This window comes from Astatotilapia calliptera, chromosome 6 (genome assembly GCF_900246225.1).
Source record: "Astatotilapia calliptera chromosome 6, fAstCal1.2, whole genome shotgun sequence".
NCBI classification, from domain to species: Eukaryota; Metazoa; Chordata; class Actinopteri; order Cichliformes; family Cichlidae; genus Astatotilapia; species Astatotilapia calliptera.
The window spans coordinates 17,791,401-17,818,028 of NC_039307.1; the positions used below are offsets into that span (position 1 = coordinate 17,791,401).

A 26,628-nucleotide genomic window follows, 5' to 3' on the forward strand; every position below is an offset into this window, starting at 1 on the left:
TTAGGAATAAGGTTATGGTTAGGGCTAGGGAGAAGGTTAGGTTTAGGGCTGGAATACAGGGCTGGAACGACAATTTGACAAATGATCAGGAAATAAACATTTTTCTTTACAACCTGTGATTGCCAGAGTCACTGACTGGTATCTCGGCCTGTGTTACTGGATCCTTAGTTAGCTCACTGAGATACGTTATTGCAACTAGAGCAAGACGTCATAAGCTGAGGTTGCATTGCTTTTCATGAGTCTATTACTTTTTCCTTTCATGGGTGGAGTGTATAAAAGAGGACTTGAAGTGGATGCTTCAAGAACAACATGCAAGCCATTCATTGACTGCTTATAACACCCCCCCCCCCCCCAAGAAAAACAAAACAAAACACAAAGACAAACCAAAACAAAAAACCCCCATAAAAGTCAACATAACAGGAATCTAAAAGAGTATTGAGATCACAGAAACACACAGCAATCAGAAAAAGAACAAAGACGAAAAATATCACGAGACGAAAGAAGCAGACAGGAGTAGTTATACACTCAAACAAAAAGTCAAGACTAGTTATACACCCTGAGCTGATTGGGAACAAGAAACAAAAGAAGAATGAGAGACAAGTGTGAGCAATCAGGATCATCAGATAACAAAAGTAATATATATATATGAAGGAAAACTGACCTTAAAGGCAAAACAGGAAATAAAAGAAACACACAAGCATAACTAAGCATGGAACAGGCACAGAAAACAGTGAAGGAGCTACAACTTATAAAAATCACAAATCTAAACCAAAACATTGGATTGCAAACCTGAAACTCATCACTAGACTAAACATAAAGGTAGAATAAGGACTCAAAATCACATGAACTATGACTCACACCTGTACAGTGTCACTAAAGCAGAAACCCAAAGATCGCTAAGAAACAGTAAGACCAGCACATTTTATATGTGAGTGTTTTGTTCAGTTCATTTTGTTGTAGATAGTGAAATAATTTTTGAAACAGCTCTTCTACAGAAACATCTCTTTGCTAGAAGGCCCTAAAAAGGCAGCCAGGTGACTGTAATTCTTTTCATTTTATAAATATTTATTAGTCACTTATTAGCCAGTGTTGTAACATTTGGTGAGAGCTGATATCCAAAAAGAGTAACAGAATTAAGTGGAAGGCGAGCACTTAACGTCTGTTAATTAACAGACATTTTTCTTGACAGATGTTTGACTTGTCACAGTAGGAAAACGACAGGTGTATTAATGATGGCTGCATTACACTGGCACATTACACGTACAGGGTATGAGATTATAGCAATTATGTGATAGGTTTAATGAAAGCTAAGCTGTGTGACATGGATTGAACCTTACCGTTGAGTGAGACATCAAATTTAATGCATTTAGACTGCATCATGATAAAACTGCTGCAATTTCTCTGCTATTTCTTTCCACACTGTGTCATTCCTGGTGTGGTCATGATAACAGCTGGAGGACACATCAGGAAATAACTGCCAGAGCTCGGCTACAGAAAACCTGCTCTGAACATTTTACCTCCATCGGTTTCATTATCGTGATGTTATCTATATTGTTTATTGCTCCTTTTGTGGTTGGGTCATAGATTTATGTATGTTATGTATAGCAGCGTGTTAATTTCAAAGTTTTCTCCCAGGCTGTCTTTGGTCTGCGAGTCTGCCTTTGGGACTGTGGACCCAATTTGAATGTATTTAGTATGCTTTATGTTTATTTATTCAACATATTTTCATTATTTTCTAATTCTCCCCAGATTTTTAATGATTTGTTTGAAAATATCATTAGAGTACACAGACTTTCAGATTTTAAGCATTTTAAAATCAATTAAGCAATCAAGTGCCTAAAGTATGAAATCAAATACAGATACTGCTACAGTCAGTAAGTGTTATGCTTTAGTTTAATTATTGGTTATTTTTATAGTGAGTTTTATTTCGCTCTAACTGTATATGACGCAGACATAAAATCCTGTCTGCACACACAAAAAAACAAGCAATGATTCAGTGAACAATGACCAGACTTTCCAAAATTTCCAGTTTTATTATTTTAACTGTCTGCAAGTATCGAGGCCATGTCAAAAATGTAGTTCTTTGAACGGCCTTTGATGTATAACCTATAAATAAGAGAGACATTACTTTGCCCGAAATCCTGGTCCAGCAAATGCTGGTGATTTTTGAACAGTGTTAGCATATGGTGCTAACTCTGTTTGGATTGTGATCAGTGATTTCTTATAAACCAGAAGTTTGATCATCGCCTATTTGTAATGTTACTAAAACACAGTACGCAAAGAACTGCAACAGTTTGACATCTTTGAGTTAATCATAGATAATAAACTTTTTCCATGTTAATTTAGAAGTTTTGGAATTTTTGACGTTAAAAAGAGGAAAAAAACAAAACAAACCCTTTCAGCTTGGTTTTCGCACACTGCGTCATCTCTCTGTTGGTTTCTCACTGCTTCAGCACTTGTTCCCTATAGCTTGGCCTTGGGTGGGGAGAGGGGTGGGGGAGGCTGTGATCAACTCCACAAAAACTCAAGAGGACGCTATGATGGTCCTAATCAGAGATGGGGAAAGAAAAATGCATGTAGAGAAAGGCGGAGTGATTGGGCAAGAGAGGCAGAGAGGGAGAAAGCAGCCTCAAGGAAAGACCCATTTCTCTCCTGCACATTGCACATCCACCACAATGCAGCCTTCACAAATGAACGCGATGTCAGACCTAACTTATCATGACATCGAGCGAATTATTTCATTATTACGATGGGAACATTGATTAGTGAAGATGTGCAGTGTAGTGTAAACTAAGTAAATCTCCAGACCAGTTACCATAGATTGTGGTGTATATTTGCTGCTGTTGTACGTTGGCATAGAGGCAGTGCTATTCAAATGTGCAATGCACCCATGCACAAATTCATTAGTACACATCCTTAAATGCTTAAGCAAGCAGCTAATGATTTAATTTGAATGGGGGAAATAGGACAACAGATGCAGAAAACAGAACAGAATGAGAGAGCAAGAAGAGAGCGGGCCACTATGAAGAAGTGTGACAAACAGAGGGAACAAGCAGCATGCAGGATTCCTGTTCACTCTGGCGTACATACATCCCTTTTTAACAGTCTTTTGTCCTCCTTTTTTATTCATGGCCTGAGGCTCCAGAAACTTTGGACTAAATATACCTGTACACACTTAGAGGGAGGCTGGGCTGGTGGGGAGTTCAGCTCTGACCCAGTGTGGAAATGATCTCCTTTTCCTCCTGATTTCAATCTTTGGGAAAAGCCTGTTGGTCTCTTAGCAAACATGGTGGATAGTTTAAAAATGATAGCACTGATTTACCATCCCCCTTAAAGACCTGGGAATATTCAGCACTGAGCTTCTATGTTCCCCTCCTGTCCGTGTCTGCCTGTTTGTTCCTCAGGTAGTGGATAAGAACGCCCACATGGCGGTGGGTTCGCTCACCATCAACGAGGAGAGGTCAGAGGTCATCGACTTCTCTGTGCCCTTCATTGAGACGGGCATCAGTGTCATGGTCTCCCGTAGCAATGGGACCGTCTCCCCGTCGGCCTTTCTAGGTAAGTAAAAACACACCTGATGGTCCTGGCAGATGTACAGCACAATCAAGAACAATCAGATGCGCACACACGCTCGTATCGCATAATAAATGCAGAATCACAGACAGAGATGACACTAGGTGAGTACATTGCTTGTTTATGGTGAACAACCTGTTCTGGCAGCAATAAAACTAACAACTTTAACAACACAGAGACATAAAAAGCAACAGGGAGCAAGATATCAGTCAAAATCACTTGAAAAAGGTATGGCTGCAGTGATGAGTATTGAAAAAAGTTTCAAGAATCATTTTTATTGTTGGCATTCAATGCAGGTTTACAGAGAAATGATAAATTTATGGCCTTGAAAACAGCAGCTGACAAAAAAATCTCACAACAAGGTCCACGGAGAGGTTATTCTGAAAGTTTAATGGAATAGCAGATGTTCAACATTTTTAGGAATTTTCTTTCTTAATAATTGAAGAAGGAACTTAAAGTTCTGTCCTTTTTCCTTTGTGCCAGAGAATCTCATTTCATGTTGCACACGGGGGCAGGCGTTTTTCACACATTTATCAGGACACTCTTTCTGTTGTTCTAAAGCTCATTGGGATGTTTTAAAGTGAAAAAGGAGTAGGCAGAAACTACAATCATCTTGTTTTGTCAGCTAATTTTTCATGATTTGACAAATGCAGTGTGTTTCCAGTGCATGTTTCCGTCAAAGTAAAAGGTCCTCTGTCCTTTATTAGTTTAGCTATTTATAATATTTAAAGCGCTAGCAGTAAAAATATAATAAGCCTGTTACAAAAACACGTTTCTTTCTTCTTTCATTTCTTAAGTTGAATCTACAAAAAAACAGGTATTAAATATTTTTGCACCAACAAGGTGATTCCCAAAGAGCTATTACTTAAAAACTTCAAAAAATATTTGAGGAAACTGCACAAGTGGAGGACAAAATCCATTATTAAGCAAAGGACACACAAGAACTGGACTGAAAATCAGTGACAATAGGTCTGATGGAGTGGCCCTGTCATGGTTTGGGGATGCGTTTCGGCAAAGTGTTGTTGGGGATCTTGTCAAAATTCATTAGAATTATAAACATCCATCAAAGTTTGATCCACCGTCTAACACCATCTGGTAAGTGTCTGATGGGCAAATTAATTAAGTAATAATTACGTTTTCAGCATCACAATGATCCCAAAACACTTAAAGAACTATTCCTATAGAAAGAAATGACAAAAATGCTGCCTAAGAGAGTTGACGTACCAAACATCGACTCTCAAGCTCATTACAATTGTACAAACTCTTTTTTCCTTATATACTTACATGTTGTATTTCCATATATGTTTACACACATTTCAATAAAGAAAATGTCCCATTTTCTAAGCAAAACATAATGAAATGAGGGGTTGTTAAGACTTTAAACAGTACTATAAATATGCTGATTTGTTATTGTTTAAAAAGTGATGTAATGTAAAGAATGAAAGGAAAAGAGTTGGACCTCATGAAAGTGCTTAGAAAAATGAAACTGCAAAATACTATAGAGCTGAAAATTGGACAAATTTAACTGACTGTGAACTGCTCAGGAAGAGCTGTCTGGTGAACCTTTGGTGGGGATTGTTTTGTCAGCTACAACACTGTGGTGTTTGTCACAGACCATAATATACGATACAAACTACAAAGCAATTGGAAAACGTGCCTCCTTCTCAGTGTTTCTCTTCAGAGGTGCTTGTTAGTGTTCACAGAAACTCAGACAAAATCCATAAATGTGACAAGCACAAAGCACATAGCGTCTGAATACAAATAGGCATGTTGATACCCGAGGGGTGGTGGTGGGGAGGAGGGGGTGGGGGGTTATATTATAATTTACTTTCATTTGCTTTAATGAACTTCCTTTCTCTGTCTTCTCACAACCTCCCTCCCTGTTTCCCTCTCTCTTTCAGAGCCCTTCAGTGCCGACGTCTGGGTGATGATGTTTGTGATGCTGCTGATCGTGTCGGCAGTGGCTGTGTTTGTGTTTGAGTACTTTAGCCCGGTGGGTTACAATCGCTGTCTGGCAGACGGACGAGGTGAGAGGACACACACGTCCATTAACACACAAACCCAGACCCACTCGATTCCTGCTGCTAAAAGGTAACAATGAGGTACATTTTTAGGCAATCTGATGTGCTCTAATGCAGTCTTAGCCAGCAGGCTTTGTTAACTTGAATGCAGCATTCAAACTGAGCCCTCCAGGTGCTAAATTACTTTGACAATCCCGTCTGAATGAGTTCAACTGGAGCTCTGGGACTTCCTACTTGATGTCTTGAGTGCTTATCTGCATCTATAGTCACTTAAGCTCTTTCACTAATGAAAAGGATCATTGGCAAGAACCAGATAGCTGATCTTAAGTATTCTTAGCATCGCTGCGCAAAAACAAAGACTCCTCTGTTCCTGCATTACAAAATCGTTTCTGTTCTCAAATAGTACAGCAGCATTACACCGCCACATCTACGGTTGTAAAACTGCTGAATACAGTTAACAAGATCTGGTACCTTACACTGAAAATGTATGTCAGGTCTAATGATGTCTGACAGTATCAAACAACACTACCCTGTTGAATCAAATGCAGTCTCAGCACTCCATTCATATCAACTTGCCTATCAAAATCAATGGCTCAGATTCATTCTGGGTTTCCTTTTTTTCCCTCTAGCTTTTATATGCTCGCTCTGTTTGACTCTGAGGATTGTATTAGGTTGCCACAATAGCAACCTCTCAAGATAAAATCAGAGAAGTGTTATATTGCTGCTTACAGCCTTTTTTTTCTTTCAAGGACCGAAGGGAATAAAATAGTTTGGAGTAATGTTTCCTACAGTGCTGTTTTCTGAATGTCTTATGGGTTGTGTCACTTAATCGCTGGGTTGTGTAAGGCTGTTGTCCTGTACTGCTGCTGCAGCTGTAGCATATGTAATTGCAGCCTGCTGTGCGCCCATCTCCCCCCCACCTCCCTTCGTCCCTCTCCTCATTTCTGTGGTAGGTAGTGTATCCTTCCTGCCACCTTGTCATACTCCCGTAGAGGTAGGTGGAGCAGAGTTAGTAGTGTGTAACAGTGGGTTGTCATTGCCATGTCTGGAAGAACAGATGTTGACTGTAGAGCACATCCTGCGATCACTGACAAACTAAAGGATGGGGCTAAATCTATGCCGTGTTCCTCCCATCCATCAAATGAGTCCTTCAATGAGTAAATGCAGATAAAGCAAGGTAATACCTGTGATCTGTGAAACTGATCCCTTTTTCAAATCAAATCAAATCACTTTTATTGTCACATCACATGTGCAGGCACACTGGCACAGCACATGCGAGTGAAATTCTTGTGTGCGAGCCCCACAAGCAACAGAGATGTGCAAACACAACAACACAAACGAGCAAAATACAAGAATGGCCAACCTGAAACTAATAAATATATGTACAATATATAATAGTGTATGCATTTCTGGATGTGTATACTAAATATTTTCGTGTGTGTGTGTGTGTGTGTGTGTGTGTGTGTGTGTGTGTGTGTGTGTGTGTGTGTGTGTGTGTGTGTGTGTGTGTGTGTGCACATTTTTACAAATTAAATAGTAAAAAAAAAATAATAATAATAATAATAAAATATATAAAATATACAGAGTTGAATATGTGCAAAACAAGTGGCATTTATATACAGTGTGGAGTGCATAATGTTGAAGTTCCAGTAGTGAAGCTGAGGTGTCTATGACGTGTTCAGCAGTCTGATGGCTTCTCCCATTTTGCTTTGCATCCTCCTCCTCCTCCCTCTCCTCTCCTGTCATTCTGTCTCCCAGAGCCCGGCGGCCCCTCCTTCACCATCGGTAAGGCCATCTGGCTGCTTTGGGGTCTGGTTTTCAACAACTCTGTCCCTGTGCAGAATCCCAAAGGCACCACCAGTAAGATCATGGTGTCAGTGTGGGCCTTCTTTGCTGTCATCTTCCTGGCATCCTACACTGCCAACCTGGCTGCCTTCATGATCCAGGAGGAGTACGTTGACCAGGTGTCAGGCCTGTCAGACAAAAAGGTGTGAATTTAAGGCAATGTGATAGTTTGTGGGGTGAAGGAGCACATGGGTGTGAACACATGTGAGAGTGGGCTACTTAATTTGGAGTGAAACTAGTGTCTGTTTTATTATTTTTTTATTAATTTACTTTTTCTATTTAGAATGAATATTCAAGATACTAGCCCCATGTTTGCCTACTGGTGGTGGTCAGAAGGCCCGGTGGCGCCTGTGTCCGGCAGCCTCGCCTCTGTCAGTGCGCCCCAGGGCAGCTGTGGCTACAATGTAGCTTGCCATCGCCAGTGTGTGAATGTGTGTGTGAATGGGTGAATGACTGAATGTAGTGTAAAGCGCTTTGGGGTCCTTAGGACTAGAAAAGCGCTATACAAATGCAGGCCATTTACCATTTACCATTCAATTCAGTTTTATTTATATAGCAGCAAATCACAACAACAGCCACCTAAAGGTGCTTTATTTTGTAAGTTAAGGAGCCTGTATTACTGCAGACAGCAGCCTGCTTTGAGCAAGCACACAGTGGGAAGGAAAAACTCACTTTTAACTGCAAGAAACCTTCGACAAAACCAGGCTCAGGGAGGAACAGCCATCTGCTGTGACCGGTGGGGGGTGAGGGGAGGAAGATGAGACCAAAACCCCCCCAAAATATTATGGATGAGTGTTTCGATTCAGTGCTTTGAACTTATTTGATCTCTCTGCTAACTTGCTACTGTAGCTAGTTTTGATGCAGGTGCAACATGTGGTTTTTCAGAATGGGGCCGTTAGCTTATTGTAACTGGTAGTTTAATGTAATAGCTCAGTCACAGAGTAAAAATAGATAGAACCTCCTTACAACAAATAAAAAAAATGCTTGCCTGGCGGTTGCATTTAAATTTTTATTTTTCCTCTGTCCAGAGGTCGAGGGTGTTACACTCTCAACATCTTTCCACACTTGATTGCAAAACGATTGCACAGATTGCTTCTCATAAGGGGACACAACCCTGTATGGATGGATGGATGAGACTGATGTGCATTTTGAATTTGTCATTTAATCTAGAAAAATTAAAAAATTAACGATTGCATCAAGTAATTAAATAAGAAATAAAACTAAGAAACTAAAACTGCTGTTTTGATCTTTTCAGCATTTTTATGCTTGTAACATAAATTGCAGATCTTTATTCTGAACTTGATCTGATGAGTCATACATATTTGTCTAAACATGTCCAAGGATTCTTCACATCTCTAAACAGTTAGTTGATTTTAAGCTTGCTAAAGTCCTGCTTAACAGTGCATTAAAAGGATATTTGATGCAGCTCACTGCTCTTTTCTCTGTGTGTTTTCTTTTCCCGAAACCCCCCACCGCAGTTCCAGAAGCCTAACGAATTCTCACCGCCGTTCCGGTTCGGCACGGTGCCCAATGGGAGCACAGAACGCAACATCCGCAACAACTACCGGGACATGCATGCCTACATGACGAGCTTCCACCAGAAGAATGTAGACGAAGCCCTGTACAGTCTGAAGACTGGGTGAGGAGCAGAGAGATAGCGGGCCTGATGTGGGACGCTAGGAGGGAGTTGAAAAGATTTCAGGAGGGAGAAGAGAGACTGTGTTATGGAGCCGTAAGGTCCTGTACTGATGCAATACACAGAAAAGATGATGAAGGAAAAAGGAGAGGGAGACAGAGGAAAAGAGAGCATTCTGGGTAATGTGGGTGGGCAGCGTATCTGCCTGCCACTGGCACCCAGAATAGCAGCGTAGCATGCGTTTGCTCTGAAAGCTAGGTAACATCTTTACTTCCTCTTCACTCTTTCTCTCTCCCTGTCTTCAAACGCTTTCACCCACCACGGCTGAAGAAAACAGAACAGGGACGAACCTGTGATGAAGGGCACAGAGGTCCTGGAGCCCTGAGGGGCCCTTGGTGGAGATTTGTCACCAATCTGAAGACCGTCATGTCATTGTATCTGTTAACCCAGGGTTAATATGGATAGAACACAATGCAGAGGTTTTACAGGAAACATGGCAGTTCACCACCCCAGACCCTGAAACACTTTGGTCTCATGGTCAGTTTAGTTACTGAGCTTGAAGATTCGTTCTCAACACTGGAAACAAAAGTGATATATTTTACTTCTTCACATCTGAATGGAATTGGTCATTTAAACAGCGAGGTTTATATTTGAACTCTATGACCGGTGTTTAGGTGTTATCTATCACATGATGACACCTAAACAATTTCCATGACAAGAGAACAACCTAAAATAGATTCCTTTCCTCATTACAGAAGAGTTAATGGCCTAAATTTCTCCTACCTGGTTTACTGTACTAATTTATATTTTATTTGTATTTTACTTGAATTGCCTCTGTGCTATTACTGCCTTAAAAAGATCACACAGTCTTGCCTTGTAGCACTTTATATGAGAGAAACTCAATTTCCTTGTAAATTTTCTCAGTGTTTTGCAATTTCTTATTAACTGTTACCTGAAAAAAAGAGAATTAATACCAATTAATCATAAACAAGCATAGCTTGGAGTTTGCAGTCAGTGCAGTGGATACCAGGTCAGGTCAACATGCAAAAATGTGCAGAGACAAACATATCATTAAAAATGACTTACCCGCCTTTTTTCTTTACTGCCTAATCACACCGTACTTTACAGGGAACCTCTCAGACCATTCAATGACACAGATGATTGTGATTCAGTGTCTTAAAATCTCCATTTGACATAATGAATCGGTGATTTGAACATTGTCACTATTTGTGGTGAAGGTGGCTTCACAGCTTTGACTTCCAGCTCATTTTTCTTCTGTCATCCTTCACAGCAAATTGGATGCCTTCATCTATGACGCTGCAGTGCTAAACTACATGGCTGGCAGAGATGAGGGGTGTAAGCTGGTCACCATCGGGAGCGGCAAAGTGTTTGCCTCCACCGGATACGGCATCGCCATCCAGAAAGACTCAGGGTGGAAACGGGCCGTGGATCTGGCTATTCTGATGCTATTTGGAGATGGTAAGGAGTGAAATGATGCAATACAGGAAATTAATAAATATTCTAGTGTCTCGTATCTCATATAACAATTATACAAGTTATGCAAGTCATCACAGTCTTAAAAGATTAGATAATTGTCATGTAAATTTAGTTTTTTAAAGATAATGATGTGTTTTTAGTGTCATAACTGCAGTGACTATTGCCTACTGCAGAGAGGGCTTGGGCAAGTAATGTTGTGATAGTGATATTACAGGCAAATTAAATAGACCATTACTTTTAAGAAACTTCTGCTGCAGCCTTAATTTGTACAATAATCATTCAGGTTGAAAATAACAAAGTGAAGTCATGCTCTCATCGGGGTAGTAAAACTGGAGTCATGGAAGGAGCAGTGACTCAGAAGGTGGCCGGTGCTCGCTATGGTGACAACCCAAGAGCCTGCTGATGAAACCCAGCAGTCAGCGAGGCTGTCGAGCTGCAGGATGAGGCCTCCAGAGCCAGGTTGGCTCATCGCAGGCCTTAATCAACAGCGCGGTACCAGCAGGCCTGAAAGGCTGCAGCTGCTGTGGCTGTAGAAATGAAAGTTTCAACGGGGGATGGTTTGGTTATTTGGTAGCTCGGGAGGTGTTTTTGCAAAAGCCCGCTTTGGCAAAGAAATTAAATATTGACCTTAACTGAACATTGCTAGGAGTAAAGCTGGACAAAGGTGGTCTTGAAATGCTGAACCCTGTAGATGTTGTTCGATTGTTGTGATCGTCTTATGTCTCCACATTGATTTCAGGAACAGGGCCTACGGAACGGCAGAGTGATTAGGTGGAAAAACCAAATTCAGCTCGAACACCTTAAATATATTTGATTTGTTCAGGCTCGGTCTGGAGCACATCAGTAAGGATGGTCCTATACATATATCAGTGACATGATTTGAATGTTTGTCTGCAGCAGTAATATATCGAAGGGGGTTTGATACGGCCATTAAAAATTCTATATTTCGATTTTGACTCTGTTTTGAGTCAAAATAAAAATATAGTAACTTTGCTTAAGTCAAAGTTTTCTTTTTACCTTTGTAATATTGAACACCCATAGATCATCCACTGTCTAAAATAAGCAGTTTTAGCACCTCTTCTCACTTTAAGCCTCCTTTACTATGATCGACTGCTCCTCGTGAACACAAGGTATGGACAGCAGGTGGGTGTGTTCATCTCAGGTGGGTATGGTTACCAGGTAGGTATCGTCTGGTGGGTATAGCCATCTTAAACAGAAAAATAGGAACAGGGATGTTTACTGTCATTCACAAAAATCCAAAATTAGAAAAAAAACTGGCCATATTTTATCACACACACACACACACACACACACACAGATATATGTATAAATACATATATGTATTTATGTACACAGATATATGTATAAATACATATATGTGTGTGTGTGTGTGTGTGTGTGTGTGTGTGTGTGTGTCAGAAAAGAATAATAGGTCCACTTGAAAGTAAAGTCCTTCCCATTTTTTGACTGATGTACAGTTTAATAGATACAGACATATAAAAACTTTAAAGCTCAGTCTACAATGAAAAGTACATACATTTTTAAAACCTTCACCACCTCCACTGGGTGATACGTGATATGTGCAGGGAGTTCTGGGGCTGAGTGCTTATAACCAGCACATTTATCTTTCTTTAAATTGGTGCTGCAGCTTCATCATATATTATGGTGGCACCATTACATCAATATGGTGTTATTTCAATATAAAGGAGGCAGAGTCCTGAATACAGGACTCAAAGGAGAGGAACTAGAAAATAATGGTGTTGACACCGTCTGTGAAATGTGATACTGTATGCATCACAGAGCAATGCTCTCAGTTTGCCGGTTCTGTTTTGTTTTAAGCTCCAGCTCCGTGTATTTTGGGTGGTGACTGAAAGAAAGCAGCAGGATGTTTGATGTCATTCTAAAAGAGTGATGATGATGAGAGCACTGATCCACGAGAGGCTTAGTATTGAGCTGCCACCCTCTACATGATCAGAGGCTAGCAAACAAGGTTTGGGTACACAGTGATGGTGCAAACTTTGCAACTCCTTTTGGACGAGGGTTGGCTACAAACTGCTGGCAGAGGTTCGTGCAGTGAGATAGGTGACAAATGAAACTATAGTGAACCTAGAATGAATTCAGCTCATCTGTATCACAGTCCCGTGAAAAACCAAGTACACTCCATTATTCAAAGCTTGTAGAACCACCTTTAGCAGCAATAACTTGAATTTTTTTTCTGTGATTTTGTCAGTCTCTCACATCTTTGTTGGGGGATTTTGCCCCAGTATTTTTTACACATTGCTTCAATTTATTGATTTTTGCACTCATTTTTTTATGCACAGCTCTTTTAAGGTCTGACCACGACCTTTGATGTGTGGATTTTGACTGGGCCATTGCAACAGCTTAGTTGTTTTCTTTTTCAGCTATTCTGTTATAGATTTGTTGGTCTGCTTGGGATCATTGTTCTGTTGCATGAACCAAGCTTTAGGGAGTTCATGGCTGACTGAATGACTGCAATGGGCCAAGGTCCTGTGGCTCAAATCATCACCCCGCCACCACCATGCTTGACAGTTAGCATGAGGTGTTTTCGCTGATATGCTGTTTCGAGTTGTGGTGGTTTTCTCCAAACATAGACTGTGCATTCTGGCCAAAAATCACCTTGGTCTTGTCTTTCCAAAGAACATTATTCCAGACGTCTTGTGATTTGTTCAGATAAACTTTGCAAACTTAAGTTGTTTTGCCATGTTCATTTTTTTGAGAAAAGCAACCTATCCAAACAGGCCATACTGGTTTGGGCTTTTTCTAATTGTACTGTCATAACACGCTAACTAAGGCCTGTGGAGTCTGATTTGTATCTACAGAGTTTTTTTGCAGTTTCTCTGAGTCTGACTTTGGGGTGAATTGGAGTTGCTGGGATGTCCACTCCTCAGAAGATTGTGGCGTTGTATTAACATACACCTTAATGCTCCAGACCGGAAAACTGAAAACTTTTCTGCTTTTGTAGAAGTGTATACACTAGATGTCAATCATTTACTCAAGCCCGTAGCATCTGGCTGCTACTTACCCTCTGAATTCCTGAGGAAGCAGTAAGGGTATACTTAGTTTTTCCTAGGACTGCACTGAAACCTGGGAAAGCTCTTTTTTTCATGTGACTGTACATACTGTAAATCACCAATTGTCACCAACTTGTCAGTGGTGGTAGTTTCTCCACCCATGAAACGTGCAACTGCTGAATGTAGACTGTGTTATTTGTATAAATTAGTCCAGTCAGAAATGTTAACAAGGGAAAAGTTCGAGGGGTACTCCAGGGGGAACTAAAGCACCCCAGGAAAATAGTTTGATGTCCTTCGCATATTGGTAGCTGTGAAAGGGAAATGCAGTCTAATTAATTAATTTAAATGAAATGACCGACCCGGAAGAGTCTGTCTGATATTTGTGTGAAACAGAAAATAGAGTCTGACCTTTAAAGTTATATATTCAATACTGTTCAAAAGTCTCGAGCCATCCTGCGTTTCTTTATATTTTGTTTCCAGACTTTCTGGTAATTTTTTAAAAGAGGTCTCGAGGCTTTCAGGAGGACTTTCAAAGTGTTTCTTTGGATATCGACTGCTTTTTCACTAGTTTTCAGTCTAGTTCTTGTAGCTGATTATTTTCAGGGATTTTTTTCTTCTTTTTTTTTTAAACCACATAACTGTGACCTATGAATTATTCAAGCATAAAAAGACACCGCACTCAAGGTATAAAGGTGTTGTGTCAATACATAACAGACAACCTAGCAAAGATTCTGCTGAAGCCTAATCAGAAATGGTCTCTTCCTTAAGAAGCCAATCTTACCATGATACCATGCATCTGATTGGCAACAGTTTCAGTTTTCAGCATGACAATGATCCCAAACGCTCAGCCAGTGCAGTAAAATAGAACCTGAATAATAATGGATTGGATTTATATAGCGCTTTTCAAGGCACCCAAAGTGCTTTACAATGCCACTATTCATTCACTCTCACATTCACACACTGGTGGAGGCAAACTATGGTTGTAGCCACAGCTGCCCTGGGGCAGACTGACAGAAGCGAGGCTGCCATATCACGCCATCGGCCCCTCTGGCCAACACCAGTAGTGTCTTGCCCAAGGACACAACGACCAGGACAGAGAGCGCGGGGATCGAACCGGCGACCTTCCGGTTACAGATACGCCTCCCAACCCCCTGAGCCACGGTCGCCCCATGTTACACTTTCTATTCAACACTGAGTGTTTTGAATAGAAAAACACTCAGCATGACTCACCTATCAGTCATGGATTGTCTGTCCAGAGCCTTGACGGCAACACTGTTGAAGCAGTTTAGGATCATTTTGACTGAGAAGAGAACAAAAGGCAGCCAACATCCAAAGAAGAGCTTTGAATGTCTTTCAAGAAGCCTTCAAAAACATTTACTCAAGACTACTTAAAGAAACTACCAGAAAGCTTGTTCACAGAAGTTCACGATGTGTTGAAGAATAAAGGTGGTCATACCAAAAATTTACTTTTAAGTTTGTTAAAACTGTACAAATTCTGTTTTACTTATTATCTTTTCATCTGTGATGGCATGTTTCAGTAAACTTATTCCTCATTTTCCAAGCAAAATTTTAAAAAATGAGGGGTGGCTCAAGACTTTTGCACAGTACCCTACTGTACTAAAAAAATAATAGTGAAACTACCGCCTTGGTCTACTACCGTTACATTTTGTACCTCAGGAAATAAAAGACACAACTGTTCCTGATGTGAATCTTTGTCTTCAGAGAATACACCTTCTCCACTTCGACTGATAGCATGTCCTCCACACTGCTCACCTCACTACCTGCCAGATCTTATACTCTACAGCACGCTGACACACACTCATACATACACAGACGTGGCCTTCCAGGTGCTATCACTTTCCATTGTGTCGTGCGAGATGGATAAAGAGGTCAGTACGGAGAGAACATTCACCTTGGATCAGATCGTTCGGAGTCAGATTGATCCAGACGTCGACACACACTGTTGGGAACTTCCCGAGTGGCGTACATTAAAGTGCTGGCTTGTGAAAGGATGTGATTGTGACATGTAGCTGTGTGGATGCTTGAGTGTTGTGACACATCTCCACGAATATATCCAAATGGAAGTAAAATCTTGCCGTGTACACGAGGCCAGCACATCAAGCATTACCTCTCATTACCTCTTGCAGATTGTTTGGCTGTCAACACACATACAGGTTAAGAGATCAGACTCATCGATGTTTGCTCATTTCTGTTGCTTCCTGTTCGAGTCAAGTTGTATGCAGAGGGGAAGGGGTCAGTAGCGGCTTTGCAACAGGAAATAGTGGAACTGCATACAGAACAGCCAGGAATGATGCAGGATCAGGAGGAACAGGTAAAGGTGGAGGAGAGGGGTGGGGTGGGAACAATGAAAAATAAGAATAAGCAGAGTAATAGGAGAAGAATTTTAATCATAGATATTTCTTTCACATGATAAATTCTGCTCATTAATCTAATATATCATCAATTTGGTTCACATTCTACAAAAAAAGCGCAAGCTATGCAGATTTAATAGCAGTAAGTATTCAGTTTGGAGAGCTGTTGCAAACTGTTTAGATGAATCAGTCATGCTGGAGCTAAACATCTGTTTGGAAATTTAAAGGGAATCAATGAATTCCCATTTGTGCTTTGTAGTCACAAGTCAGTCTAAAAAGTAGGTTATTCTATCAAATATTTCTCAGGCAATCTCCCACCACTTTGATCATTTAAATTTCCTTTTTGAGGCCATTTATTTCCCAAATCTTTCTGCCCTAATGTGACGTGATGCTCATTCTATTGTTTCAGCTCTGTTGATGTGACAAAAGTAGTTCTTTAATCACCAAAAAAATCACCTTGCAACGGATTGCATTTCCCCAAGTTGAAAGGTTATACTCCTTGTTTTAGTCCATCCAATGACTATCTGTGTGTTACTCATCAGCATGAAAAAACTGTCAGCCCCCCACTTTAATACTACCACATAACACAGTGCTCTGTATCCCTCACTGAGGCTCATTTTGGTCTTAATGTACCAACCTACTGTTTGTCCCAGCAAGTCTAATACTTTTGTTTTATCAATGGAGTCTCAAACACGTGCACAGCTTTGCCGTTTTCATTGGCACTGTGTCTCTTACTCTCACCTCGACATATGGACATAGATGACATGCATATTTTGTTTTTTTTAACATGCAGGGTTAATATTTTATCCTAAGCAACAATCTTTCCCTAAACCAAAGTAGTTTTTCGTCAATACACCCAAACAAAAATTAAATGAACACAAAAGTTGAAAAATGTAACTAAAAACAGAATGCATCGATTTGCAAATATTCTAAACCCATGTTTTATTCACAGTAAAATGCAGAAAACATGACATTTTGAAAGTGAGACATTTTTATTTCATAAAACAAATATTAGCTCATTTTGAATTTGGCAGTAAACGTTGGGTAACAAAAGGCTGGAAAATTAAGTGGTACTAAAAAGAAACAGCTGGAGGAACATTTTGTAACTAATTAGGTGAACTTTCAACAAGTCAGTAAAATGATTGGACCATCGAGCGGCAGATGGCCGCCCATCCCTGAGCTTCATTCTTCTGGAGGTTTCTTCCTGTTAAAAAGCATATTTCCTTTCTACTGTCACGCAAGTGATTACACATGGGCTACATGCAGTGTTGGGGAGTAACGGAATACATGTACCGCCGTTACGTATTTAAAATACAAAATATGAGTAACTGTATTCCGTTACAGTTACCGTTTAAAAAGGTGGTATTCAGAATACAGTTACAAAAAGGGGAGTGGAAAGGTTGGAGTTGTCATCGAGGAAAAACGGGAGCTGGAAGCATGTAAATATAATAATAACCACTTCAGCCAAGAAGAGTGCCTGACGAGCCCAGTTGTAAGTAAGCTATTAAGACTCGACTGTACACCGTGTTCGTGTTTTCCTCCGAAAACAATAAGTTCCGTTGGAGCAGTCTTTCAATGTCTCTCTCTGTCTCTCGCAAGAAAAGTTGACCCACACAACAAAGTAAAGCTATTTTTCGGCTACGAGCCGACAGGGACCCCGCCGCATTAGTCAGAGGTCCCTTTACTACAGCTCGGAGTCGCGGACCTTCAGTAATAGTAATAAATCACACAGCAATAGTACATTCACGTTGTTGTAAAAAGCATGATAATATATTAAGTAATCCAAAGTATTCAGAATACGTTACTGTCATTGAGTAACGTAACGGAATACGTTACAGAATACATTTTGGGGCATGTATTCTGTATTCTGTAATGGAATACATTTTAAAAGTAACCTTCCCAACACTGGCTACATGTGATTGTTAGGGTTTTCTCTGTATTATTGTAGGGTCTTTACCTTACAGCATAAAGTTGTATTGTTGTGATTTGGTGCCATATTAATAAAACTGAATTGAACTGAACTATAAAGAGAGCATGTTTGACAGGCAGAGTTTCTCAGAGGCAAAGATGGACAGAGATTCCCCAATCTGCAAACAAAACTGTGTCTGCAAGCTGTGGAACTTCATCCTAATTATAGAATATTGTTCTGCAATGTAAAATTGCAAAACTGAAGTTCTAATCATGTATATTACATAGTATCAGCAAAACATCCAGAGAATCTGGAGAAATCTCTGTGCGCAAGGGACAAGTCCATAAATCAAAACTGTTTGTAATCTTTGGCTGCTCGGGCAGGACTGCATGATTCTGTCATAGAAATCACTGCACGGACTCAGAAACACTTCCAGAAATCAGTGTCTGTGAGACGACTGCGTCATCTAAAAATGTATGTTGCAAAAACGTAGTCATATATGAAAATGATCCAGAAACACCGCCGTCTTCTTTTGACCTAACCTCTTTGAAAATGTAATAAGACTAAGTGGAAAATGTCAATTTTGAATTTAAGATTCTTTTCGTAAAACATGAATTCTGCATTCTCCAGACCAAAGAGAAGAGGCTCCATCTGGCTTGTAATCAGAGCTCAGTTCAAAAGCCTGAATCTGGTGTTAGAGCATTCTCATTCCCAACGTGTCACATACCGACGATTTGTAACGGCCCGAGGCATTGCATAGTAACGTGAAAGGTACCCTTCCACATCCTTTTGAGACGATCCGGATTCTCAATTGAATCTAACAGATTACCACTTGTGGCGGTAACACATCTCCGTTTCCAGAGCAGAGGCTCCAGCCCTCCATTCCAGGCCTAACTATAACCTTAATCCTTAACCAAAACCTTAACCCTATCAGATCGTGTTTTCCAAAGTGATTCCAAACAGCTCTCATGCCTCCGAGCGCATAACATACTGACGATTTGTCACATAGTGTTGGGATGTTATGTGTTGGGATGGGAACATGTTTGTTAGAGTCTAATGAACTGGAAAGGCACCATTGATGCTGAAAGGTATATATAGGTTTAATTAAGAGCAACATTATTATGCAGATAATAATGGACTCAACTCGTGATGTTGCTGCCATCAAATTCAAAATGACCTTATTTTGTTCTTACATTTTCTTTGTTTAAACATTTGATATGTTTTCCAAAGTGCAAAACACAAAACTCCTAAACGATCTACAATGTAATCTGCGTGTGTTGAAAATACCAGCAATAATTTTAAAAAATGTGCATATGATACAAGCGTAAATAATCCAGAACCACCGAGCACTGGTTTGAACAAAGTCACTGTGCTCTGCTGCTTCGTGATATTTTCTATGTAAACTCAGCAGTGGGTACACAATGTTTGTTCATACTTGTTTATCCATGTCTTTTTATTTATTTCGTTTTTACTATTTGCCTCATTAGGAAGAATAGTGGAGTCAAAAAGTTCTTATTGGACTTTATTGGTGTTAATTTGTTAGTATTGTTCACTGTAAATTGACAAACACTGCAATAAATGCACAGCAATCGTAATTGTGTGGGGAAAATCTGATATTGTGTCAACCACTTCTCCCTCGACCGCTCCAACCTCCTGATGCAGACTCTATTGTTCTATAAAACAGGGCCATTATCTCGCTGTATTTAATCATCAGGACACTAGTGTTGAAGGACTTGTGTGTACTTCTGTGACACCCATCAAATCTGGTAGAAAAGCAGAATTTGACCCCTCTGGATACAAACACAGTGCACACGACCACACCTATGTGTGCAAACACTCACACACACAATAGTTTTATGTAAGCAGCAGGAAAATACCTTATACACACCATAAGCTCATACACAGATCTAACAAATCTCTCTGGACGTGTCCTCCCCCTTTAGTAATCTCCCCGGGGATGCGGAACTGGCGGCGACACAGTTTTTAGACGGAAACCCTTCTCACATGACCATGCACACTTCCTCTCCTAGGACTGCTGAGTCCCAGCAGGCAGTTGTATTTTTGGTCCCCCCCCCCCACCAACACAACAAAGGGGTTAGCCTTGCATAAGCAGTCCTTAATGAGGAGGCTTGTCTGGGGGGTATTCAGTCAGAATAATAGAACGTGACATTTGTTGCATGTACATGAGACCTGAGCTGTTTTTGGCAACAATGGCCCATCTAGAAAAAACCAAACAAGTGCCGTCTTGTTTTGTACACATATTTATACATTTAGACACCTACAAACCCATCTGCATGTCACACTTGACCAGCGCTTTTGACCGGTGTGTATGTGTCTCCAGGTGAGATGGAGGAGTTGGAGGCCCTCTGGCTGACGGGCATCTGCCACAATGAGAAGAACGAGGTGATGAGCAGTCAGCTGGACGTGGACAACATGGCAGGGGTCTTCTACATGCTCGGGGCTGCCATGGTTCTGTCATTCATCACCTTCATCTGTGAACATTTGTTCTACTGGCAGCTGCGCTTCTGCTTCATGGGCGTGTGCTCTGGAAAGCCCGGATTCACCTTTTCCATTAGCAGAGTGAGTGTGCTCGTGTTTTATTTTAGGTCTGACCTCTGTCCTTCTGACAGAAAGATCACAGGAGTGGCTGTTTTAAAACCACTGGCTGTGGTTGAGGTGGATGGAGTCAGTCAGGGAGATGCGATGACTCACCTGAGCTACCTGCGGCTTCTTTTTTTTTTTTTTTTTAGCTCAGGCTGTTGTTAACAACAAAAACAAATTCTAGTGATATAAAAAAAATACTCCAGATAGCTGCTAGAGCCCGTTATTATCTATTCAAACTCAATTTAATACTGCCAGTCATAGACAAAGAAGGTGTTTATCCTTTATCCAATTATGTGCATTTCAGTGTCACTTTTGTTAGTTAACATCTATTTCATATTTTATTTAGTGGAATTAATGCAACAAGAAAAAATCCTATTTTACTTTATTGGTGGATTACTTTAGAGATCATTGCAGGGCAGTAACATAACTGACCTCTGAAAGCACTGATATATGGGTTTACAACAGCTGCATCTTAAATAAATAACATAGGCAACAAATGTCCTTCCAGAAACTGATCTTACCCTCTGGCAGCCATCTTGGTAACACCTCTGGGGAACTTATTTGGCATTTAATTCGAGGTCTCTGTCACACTTAACAGGGAGAAAGCCATAACTTTAATTGTAATGGTTACCAGAACTGCATGTTCACATGAAATGGTGAAAAACAGCTTCAAAAGATAGCACTTAGACTACATATATGAGAAGTTATGCAACGTTACAGCATCCAGGAGCGACAACAGCAGCTCTTCCTAAAGAGCATGGAGCAAATGCTGTGCTAAATCACATGATCAGTACACTAAGACAAGAAATCTGAGTGAACTTGGGTGCATTTTTGTCTTTTCTATGATGACAAGTCAATATGTTGATGTTGAAGCTCTGCTGTTCACATGTCAGTGCAAAAACAGAAAAAAGAAGAAAGGACGCTTCATGGCCCTGATGTTCGATCCTGCAGGTGCTTCTCAGCAGGCCAGGTATAAGTACAAAAAAGAGAAACAAAGCCCAGGAAAACTTAAAAAAAAATAAAAAATTTCCAGCCTCTACAAATATGACCGTAAAGAAGTACTGAGACACTTTGTCATCAGCTAAACACCCGATAACGCCCATCAACTCTAACACAAATGGCTTATCCTGTATTTTTATCAGTTTTGTTACATCCTCCTCCCTTCACCTCCAACCGGTCACGGCAGATGACCGGCCCTCGTCGATGACAGCCTCGTTCTGCTCTAGGTTTCTTCCTGTTAAAAGGGAGTTTTTCCTTCCTGCTGTCACCTAAGTGCTTGCTCATAGGGGCATGAGCACAGGGAGTCATATGCTTGTTGGGGTTTTCTCTGTTTTCTCTGTATTATTGTAGGGTCTCTACCTTACAATATAAGGCACCTTGAGGCAATTATTGTTGTAATTTGGTGCTACATTAATAAAACTGAATTGAATGGAATTGATTGGTTCTTTGGAAATAACAAATTAACACAAAAAGTAGGCATTTCAGAGGCTTGACACAAACTGTTTGTTATCCATATCTGAAAAGCAAATGTGCTTCTGTCTGCTAGAAATACCTGCACTTGGAGCTGAGGTGAAAAGCGAGCCATCGTCAAGAAGCGAGACACAGAAATCATTAAGATTTGGACACATTTTCAGAGCCTCTCTCCTGGAAGTCATTCATTGTGCCGTGCTTGTTTGTAAGCAGAGGGAGTTAGCATGCTAAAAATGAAACCTGAGAGAAGCTGAAACCTTTTTTTTTTTTACCTTGTCACCTCCTCCCCATGTAAATTGGGTCCATATAAATAGTCATTTGAAGTGTCAAGCATTTGCATAATGTTACCTTTTAAGAAGCAGGTTGCTGTTGTATGCAAATTGCCTTAGTTATTATTGCCCAGGAAAAAGGGACACTGCTGTTTATGGGTTTGGTCTTAAGGATGAAGGTGTTTCTAATTGTAAGGTAATCTGGTTTACACCTACTCAGAATGACCAGAAGGACAATAAAAGAGAGTGCAGGCCATAAGCGCTACTGAAGCACACTGTCGTCTGTGTTTTTGAAATGGTAGCAACCTCCATCTGTGTTAGATTTCTTTTTCTTTTTCTTTTTTTTACAAAGCGTGAGAAGAGCTTGTCACTTGTTGAATTAAATAAATTCTAGTTGCAGACAAATTTCAGAATTGTCTCCTACAACTCAAGAGCGGATTAGTCAAGCAGATGTATGGGCAGAAATCTGTGCCATCAGAAACTGAATTTGAATAAGTTCAATTTGAATTTGAATTGCTCAGATTGAATCTGAATTGTAACTTGAATAAATGCTTTTGAAAACTGAATTTGAATTAGTCTAATTTGAAATTGAATTTATGGTTTGAAAATGATCATCACTAAATTGAAATTGAATTTTATATTTTGAAAATGAATTGATTTGCTTTGAAACTGCATTTTATCCTTTAAAAATTCAGCTCTCGAATAATTTCAGTTTCACTTCTCACCATTCAGTTTCAGTTCTACAATTCAATTTCAGTTCCAAAATTCAGTTTTTTGGAACTTACATCCGGTTCCGGTTCAAGCGCAGATTAATAGAACTACGTTTTACTAGCGGACTGAAAGTGTCACCGACGGGCATCTACAGCGTCTTGAGCTGAATTAAGACTTCAGAAGTCATTCGTCATGTCGAATGACCAGCGGATAAACTCTCAGGTTGGTAATAAATGTATTACATGTATAAGAACAAGCGTCATGTTAACAAATGATAGCCGTACAGTAACTGTTATGCTTATTGTAGCCGTTAGCTAAAAACGCTAATTTAGCGTAGTTTGCCCTGAATTCAGCTTTGACAAACAAATATGATCGACTGTTTCTAGTAGAATTCCAAAGTTGTCATCTTGTACCCTCTCAGAATGCTTGCAGAGACCCCTACAGTAGGGAAACATGCAAAACGGTGCCCAAACCTTTGTATTTTAGCTTTATTTATGCCTTACACAGCATCTCAACTCTTTAGCTAACTTAATAACTTTAGCTAAAGTGAATAGTTAGTCTAATTCATTAGTGCAGCATTACTGGATCACCTCTGTTTGAAGTGATATAATGTGATATACAACTATCACTGAAACAGCAAACTTTGTAAATAAGCAAACAACACTTCTCTAAACGTTTGGCCACAGCTGTAGATTACACTATCAGTACTTGTTCACTCTTGACAATAATTACATTTCTAAATTTACTTTGTGCATTTACAGGTAAACAATATCTAATATTTTATCTAAATGACTGCTTTGTCTTTGAAAAGGGTGAAGAGCCTGAGGCCGGTGACAGTCCAGTTCTACTCTAAGTACATCCTTACAGTGGCTCACAGGACAAGGCTACATTCCTGTCCTGCCAGAAGAGAAGACAAACTTCAGAGTCTTCATGCAGTTCAACCACACCTGTCATATTCCATATGACAGGGGTCTCAAACTCCAGTCCTCAAGGGTCAAAGTGTCATGCAACTTTTCCATGCCCTCGAGGACTGGAGTTTGAGACACCTGCCGTATGGTGTTCATGCTGTTTTCTACCCCACAGTTACAGCATGTCTGACTGCCTGTTCAGCATATGCAAAAATATATGAGTTTAAGCATGTGATGACTAAGGCCTTCCATTATGGTGTTTGTCATCACATGTCACAGACATCTGGATGATCATTTGGAATAAATAAAATACTAAAAACATGTTACTTCATCTTTTATCTTTATTATTATTATTATTGTTCTTATTTTACACTTTTCATTGTTAGGCATTAGGTTTATTTGTAGTAGTCCTTTCCAACGTCTTTCCCTCTTCCATGTTACTGTGTCAGCTTGTCAGCATCTATTTGGGTTTGGAAGTGGAACAGAAAGTAAAGAAATCCAAAGTGCCATTAAAACCAGCAGAGGTTCTTATATTTCAGAAGAAGGGATTAATTCAAAAGAAATGACCTCAATGCCATATTTTATTTAGGAACCCTAGAGAGCACTTTGCAAAATAACACATTCTTATAATTTCACCCTCAGATGAGCCAAGCTACGACTGTCAGGGAAGGTGATGTAGGTACAGAGCATATGAGAATGGTTAAGTTAATGTCTCTTGTCTATATGAAGGCACAAGAGGGATCAATGGCAAGGTGTAGAGATTCAGTATCTTCAGTCTTCAGTGGACACTCCATTTCTGGCACAAAACACCTGTAAAAGATAGTCGATTTAGGAGGTGACCCGACAACTTCAGCCTGTCAAACATAGTAATGGAGCAGTGTGTTTTTAAAAAGCAAAAATCTAATTAAGCATGCACTCAGTACCCTAAAAATTATTATGGTAGTTAAACACAGTGCTAGTCACATATCATATCTGCACTAATGAATTAGACTAACTATTCACTTTAGCTAAAGTTATGAAGTTAGCTAAAGAGTTGGGATGCTGTGTAAGGCATAAATAAAGCTAAAATACAAAGGTTTGGGCACCGTTTTGCATGTTTCCCTACTGTAGGGGTCTCTGCAAGCATTCTGAGAGGGTCCAAGATGACAACTTTGGAATTCTACTAGAAACAGTCGATCATATTTGTTTGTCAAAGCTGAATTCAGGGCAAACTATGCTAAATTAGCGTTTTTAGCTAACAGCTACAATAAGCATAACAGTTACTGTACGGCTATCTTTTGTTAACATGACGCTTGTTCTTATACATGTAATACATTTATTACCAACCTGAGAGTTTATCCGCTGGTCATTCGACATGACGAATGACTTCTGAAGCCTTAATTCAGCTCAAGACGCTGTAGATGCCCGTCGGTAACACTTTCGGTTCGCTAGTAAAACGTAGTTCTATTAATCTGCGCTTGAACCGGAACCGGATGTAAGTTCCAAAAAACTGAATTTTGGAACTGAAATTGAATTGCAGAACTGAAACTGAATGGTGAGAAGTGAAACTGAAATTATTCGAGAGCTGAATTTTTAAAGGATAAAATGCAGTTTCAAAGCAAATCAATTCATTTTCAAACCATAAATTCAATTTCAAATTAGACTAATTCAAATTCAGTTTTCAAAAGCATTTATTCAAGTTACAATTCAGATTCAATCTGAGCAATTCAAATTCAAATTGAACTTATTCAAATTCAGTTTCTGATGGCACAGATTTCTGCCCATACAGATGTCTGTCATACATTTCCATGCCTGTTTGAAGATTGTAGCTGCGAGAAATATTTCCAAATGGCAGGGCAGGTCACATAAAGCAAGAAGGTGACAAGTGATGGGACAGCAAGGGGCTAAGAAAATTCAGAGACAGATCAAAAGATAAGTTAGCAACAGTCATGATAAAAGAATAAAACTGGTAACAGGACAAAGGGTAGCAGAGAACAGACACAGTGGTGTGCCTAGAACCTGTGTTTCATTACCTTTCACTGCAGCTGTAGTAGCGATAGATGCAGACAGATAAAGACAGACAATCCCATCGGAGCGGCTGCTGCTCACCAAAGCACCCGGAAACGGAGATAAGGCAGACCCAAAGACAGAATGGAGGCATAAAGGAAAAGAGGGGGTGGGGGTGGTTGACGAATCGCATTCATGAAAGTGACTAAGAGGCCGACGGAAACAGTTTCTGACAAGTTGACGCCTTTGAGGAATACTGGCCTGCACACTGGCTGGTGGGTAGTGCGTCCTCGACCTTTCAGAGTTGGCTGTTGCCTAAACCACAGATTCCCCCAGCCCCCATTTAAATATGCTTGTTTGACTCCACTCGCAAAATCTTCCGCTCACATGAAAATGCTGCTTCTACTAACCAACCATAGCAAACACACACACACACACACACTGATGGATGGTGACCTTATGAGTAAAATTTAGTCAGTGGTTATATCTTTTACCTGTGAGACAAAAGTGATTGATCCCTATTGTTTATAAAGAGAAACAAGTAAGTAGAAAGACAGCAAGGCGAGTGTCTGCTAAATTTAAATGACATTGATCAAACCTATTGACTCACTTGCTCCCCTTGTGATATCAATTAAGGCTCTGATCTGCTCTGTCTCTTCTCACTCAGTTCTCTGTGTCTGAGGTTGAGGGCTGAGCAGCAGCTGTGAGGGTCCTCGTCGTTCCCCAGAGAAAATTCATTTATGAACTCAGACCCTATTACTGTTTAATAGTGTGTAAACAAGAGGGTGGTCATAG

General features: G+C 40.1%; 1 protein-coding gene across 8 annotated transcripts in view; it reads left to right on the top strand.

Moving 5' to 3' along the window:
• grin2bb (glutamate receptor, ionotropic, N-methyl D-aspartate 2B, genome duplicate b) overlaps positions 1–26,628 on the top strand; it is a 145,400-nt gene that overhangs the window by 115,801 nt on the left and 2,971 nt on the right. For all 8 annotated transcript variants that reach the window (XM_026170717.1, XM_026170716.1, XM_026170719.1 and 5 more), the window contains 6 exons: positions 3,405–3,558; positions 5,475–5,600; positions 7,353–7,582; positions 8,918–9,078; positions 10,367–10,554; positions 20,227–20,465. In XM_026170717.1, coding sequence (XP_026026502.1) covers positions 3,405–3,558; positions 5,475–5,600; positions 7,353–7,582; positions 8,918–9,078; positions 10,367–10,554; positions 20,227–20,465 — 1,098 coding nt within the window. The remainder of the gene's footprint in view (positions 1–3,404; positions 3,559–5,474; positions 5,601–7,352; positions 7,583–8,917; positions 9,079–10,366; positions 10,555–20,226; positions 20,466–26,628) is intronic.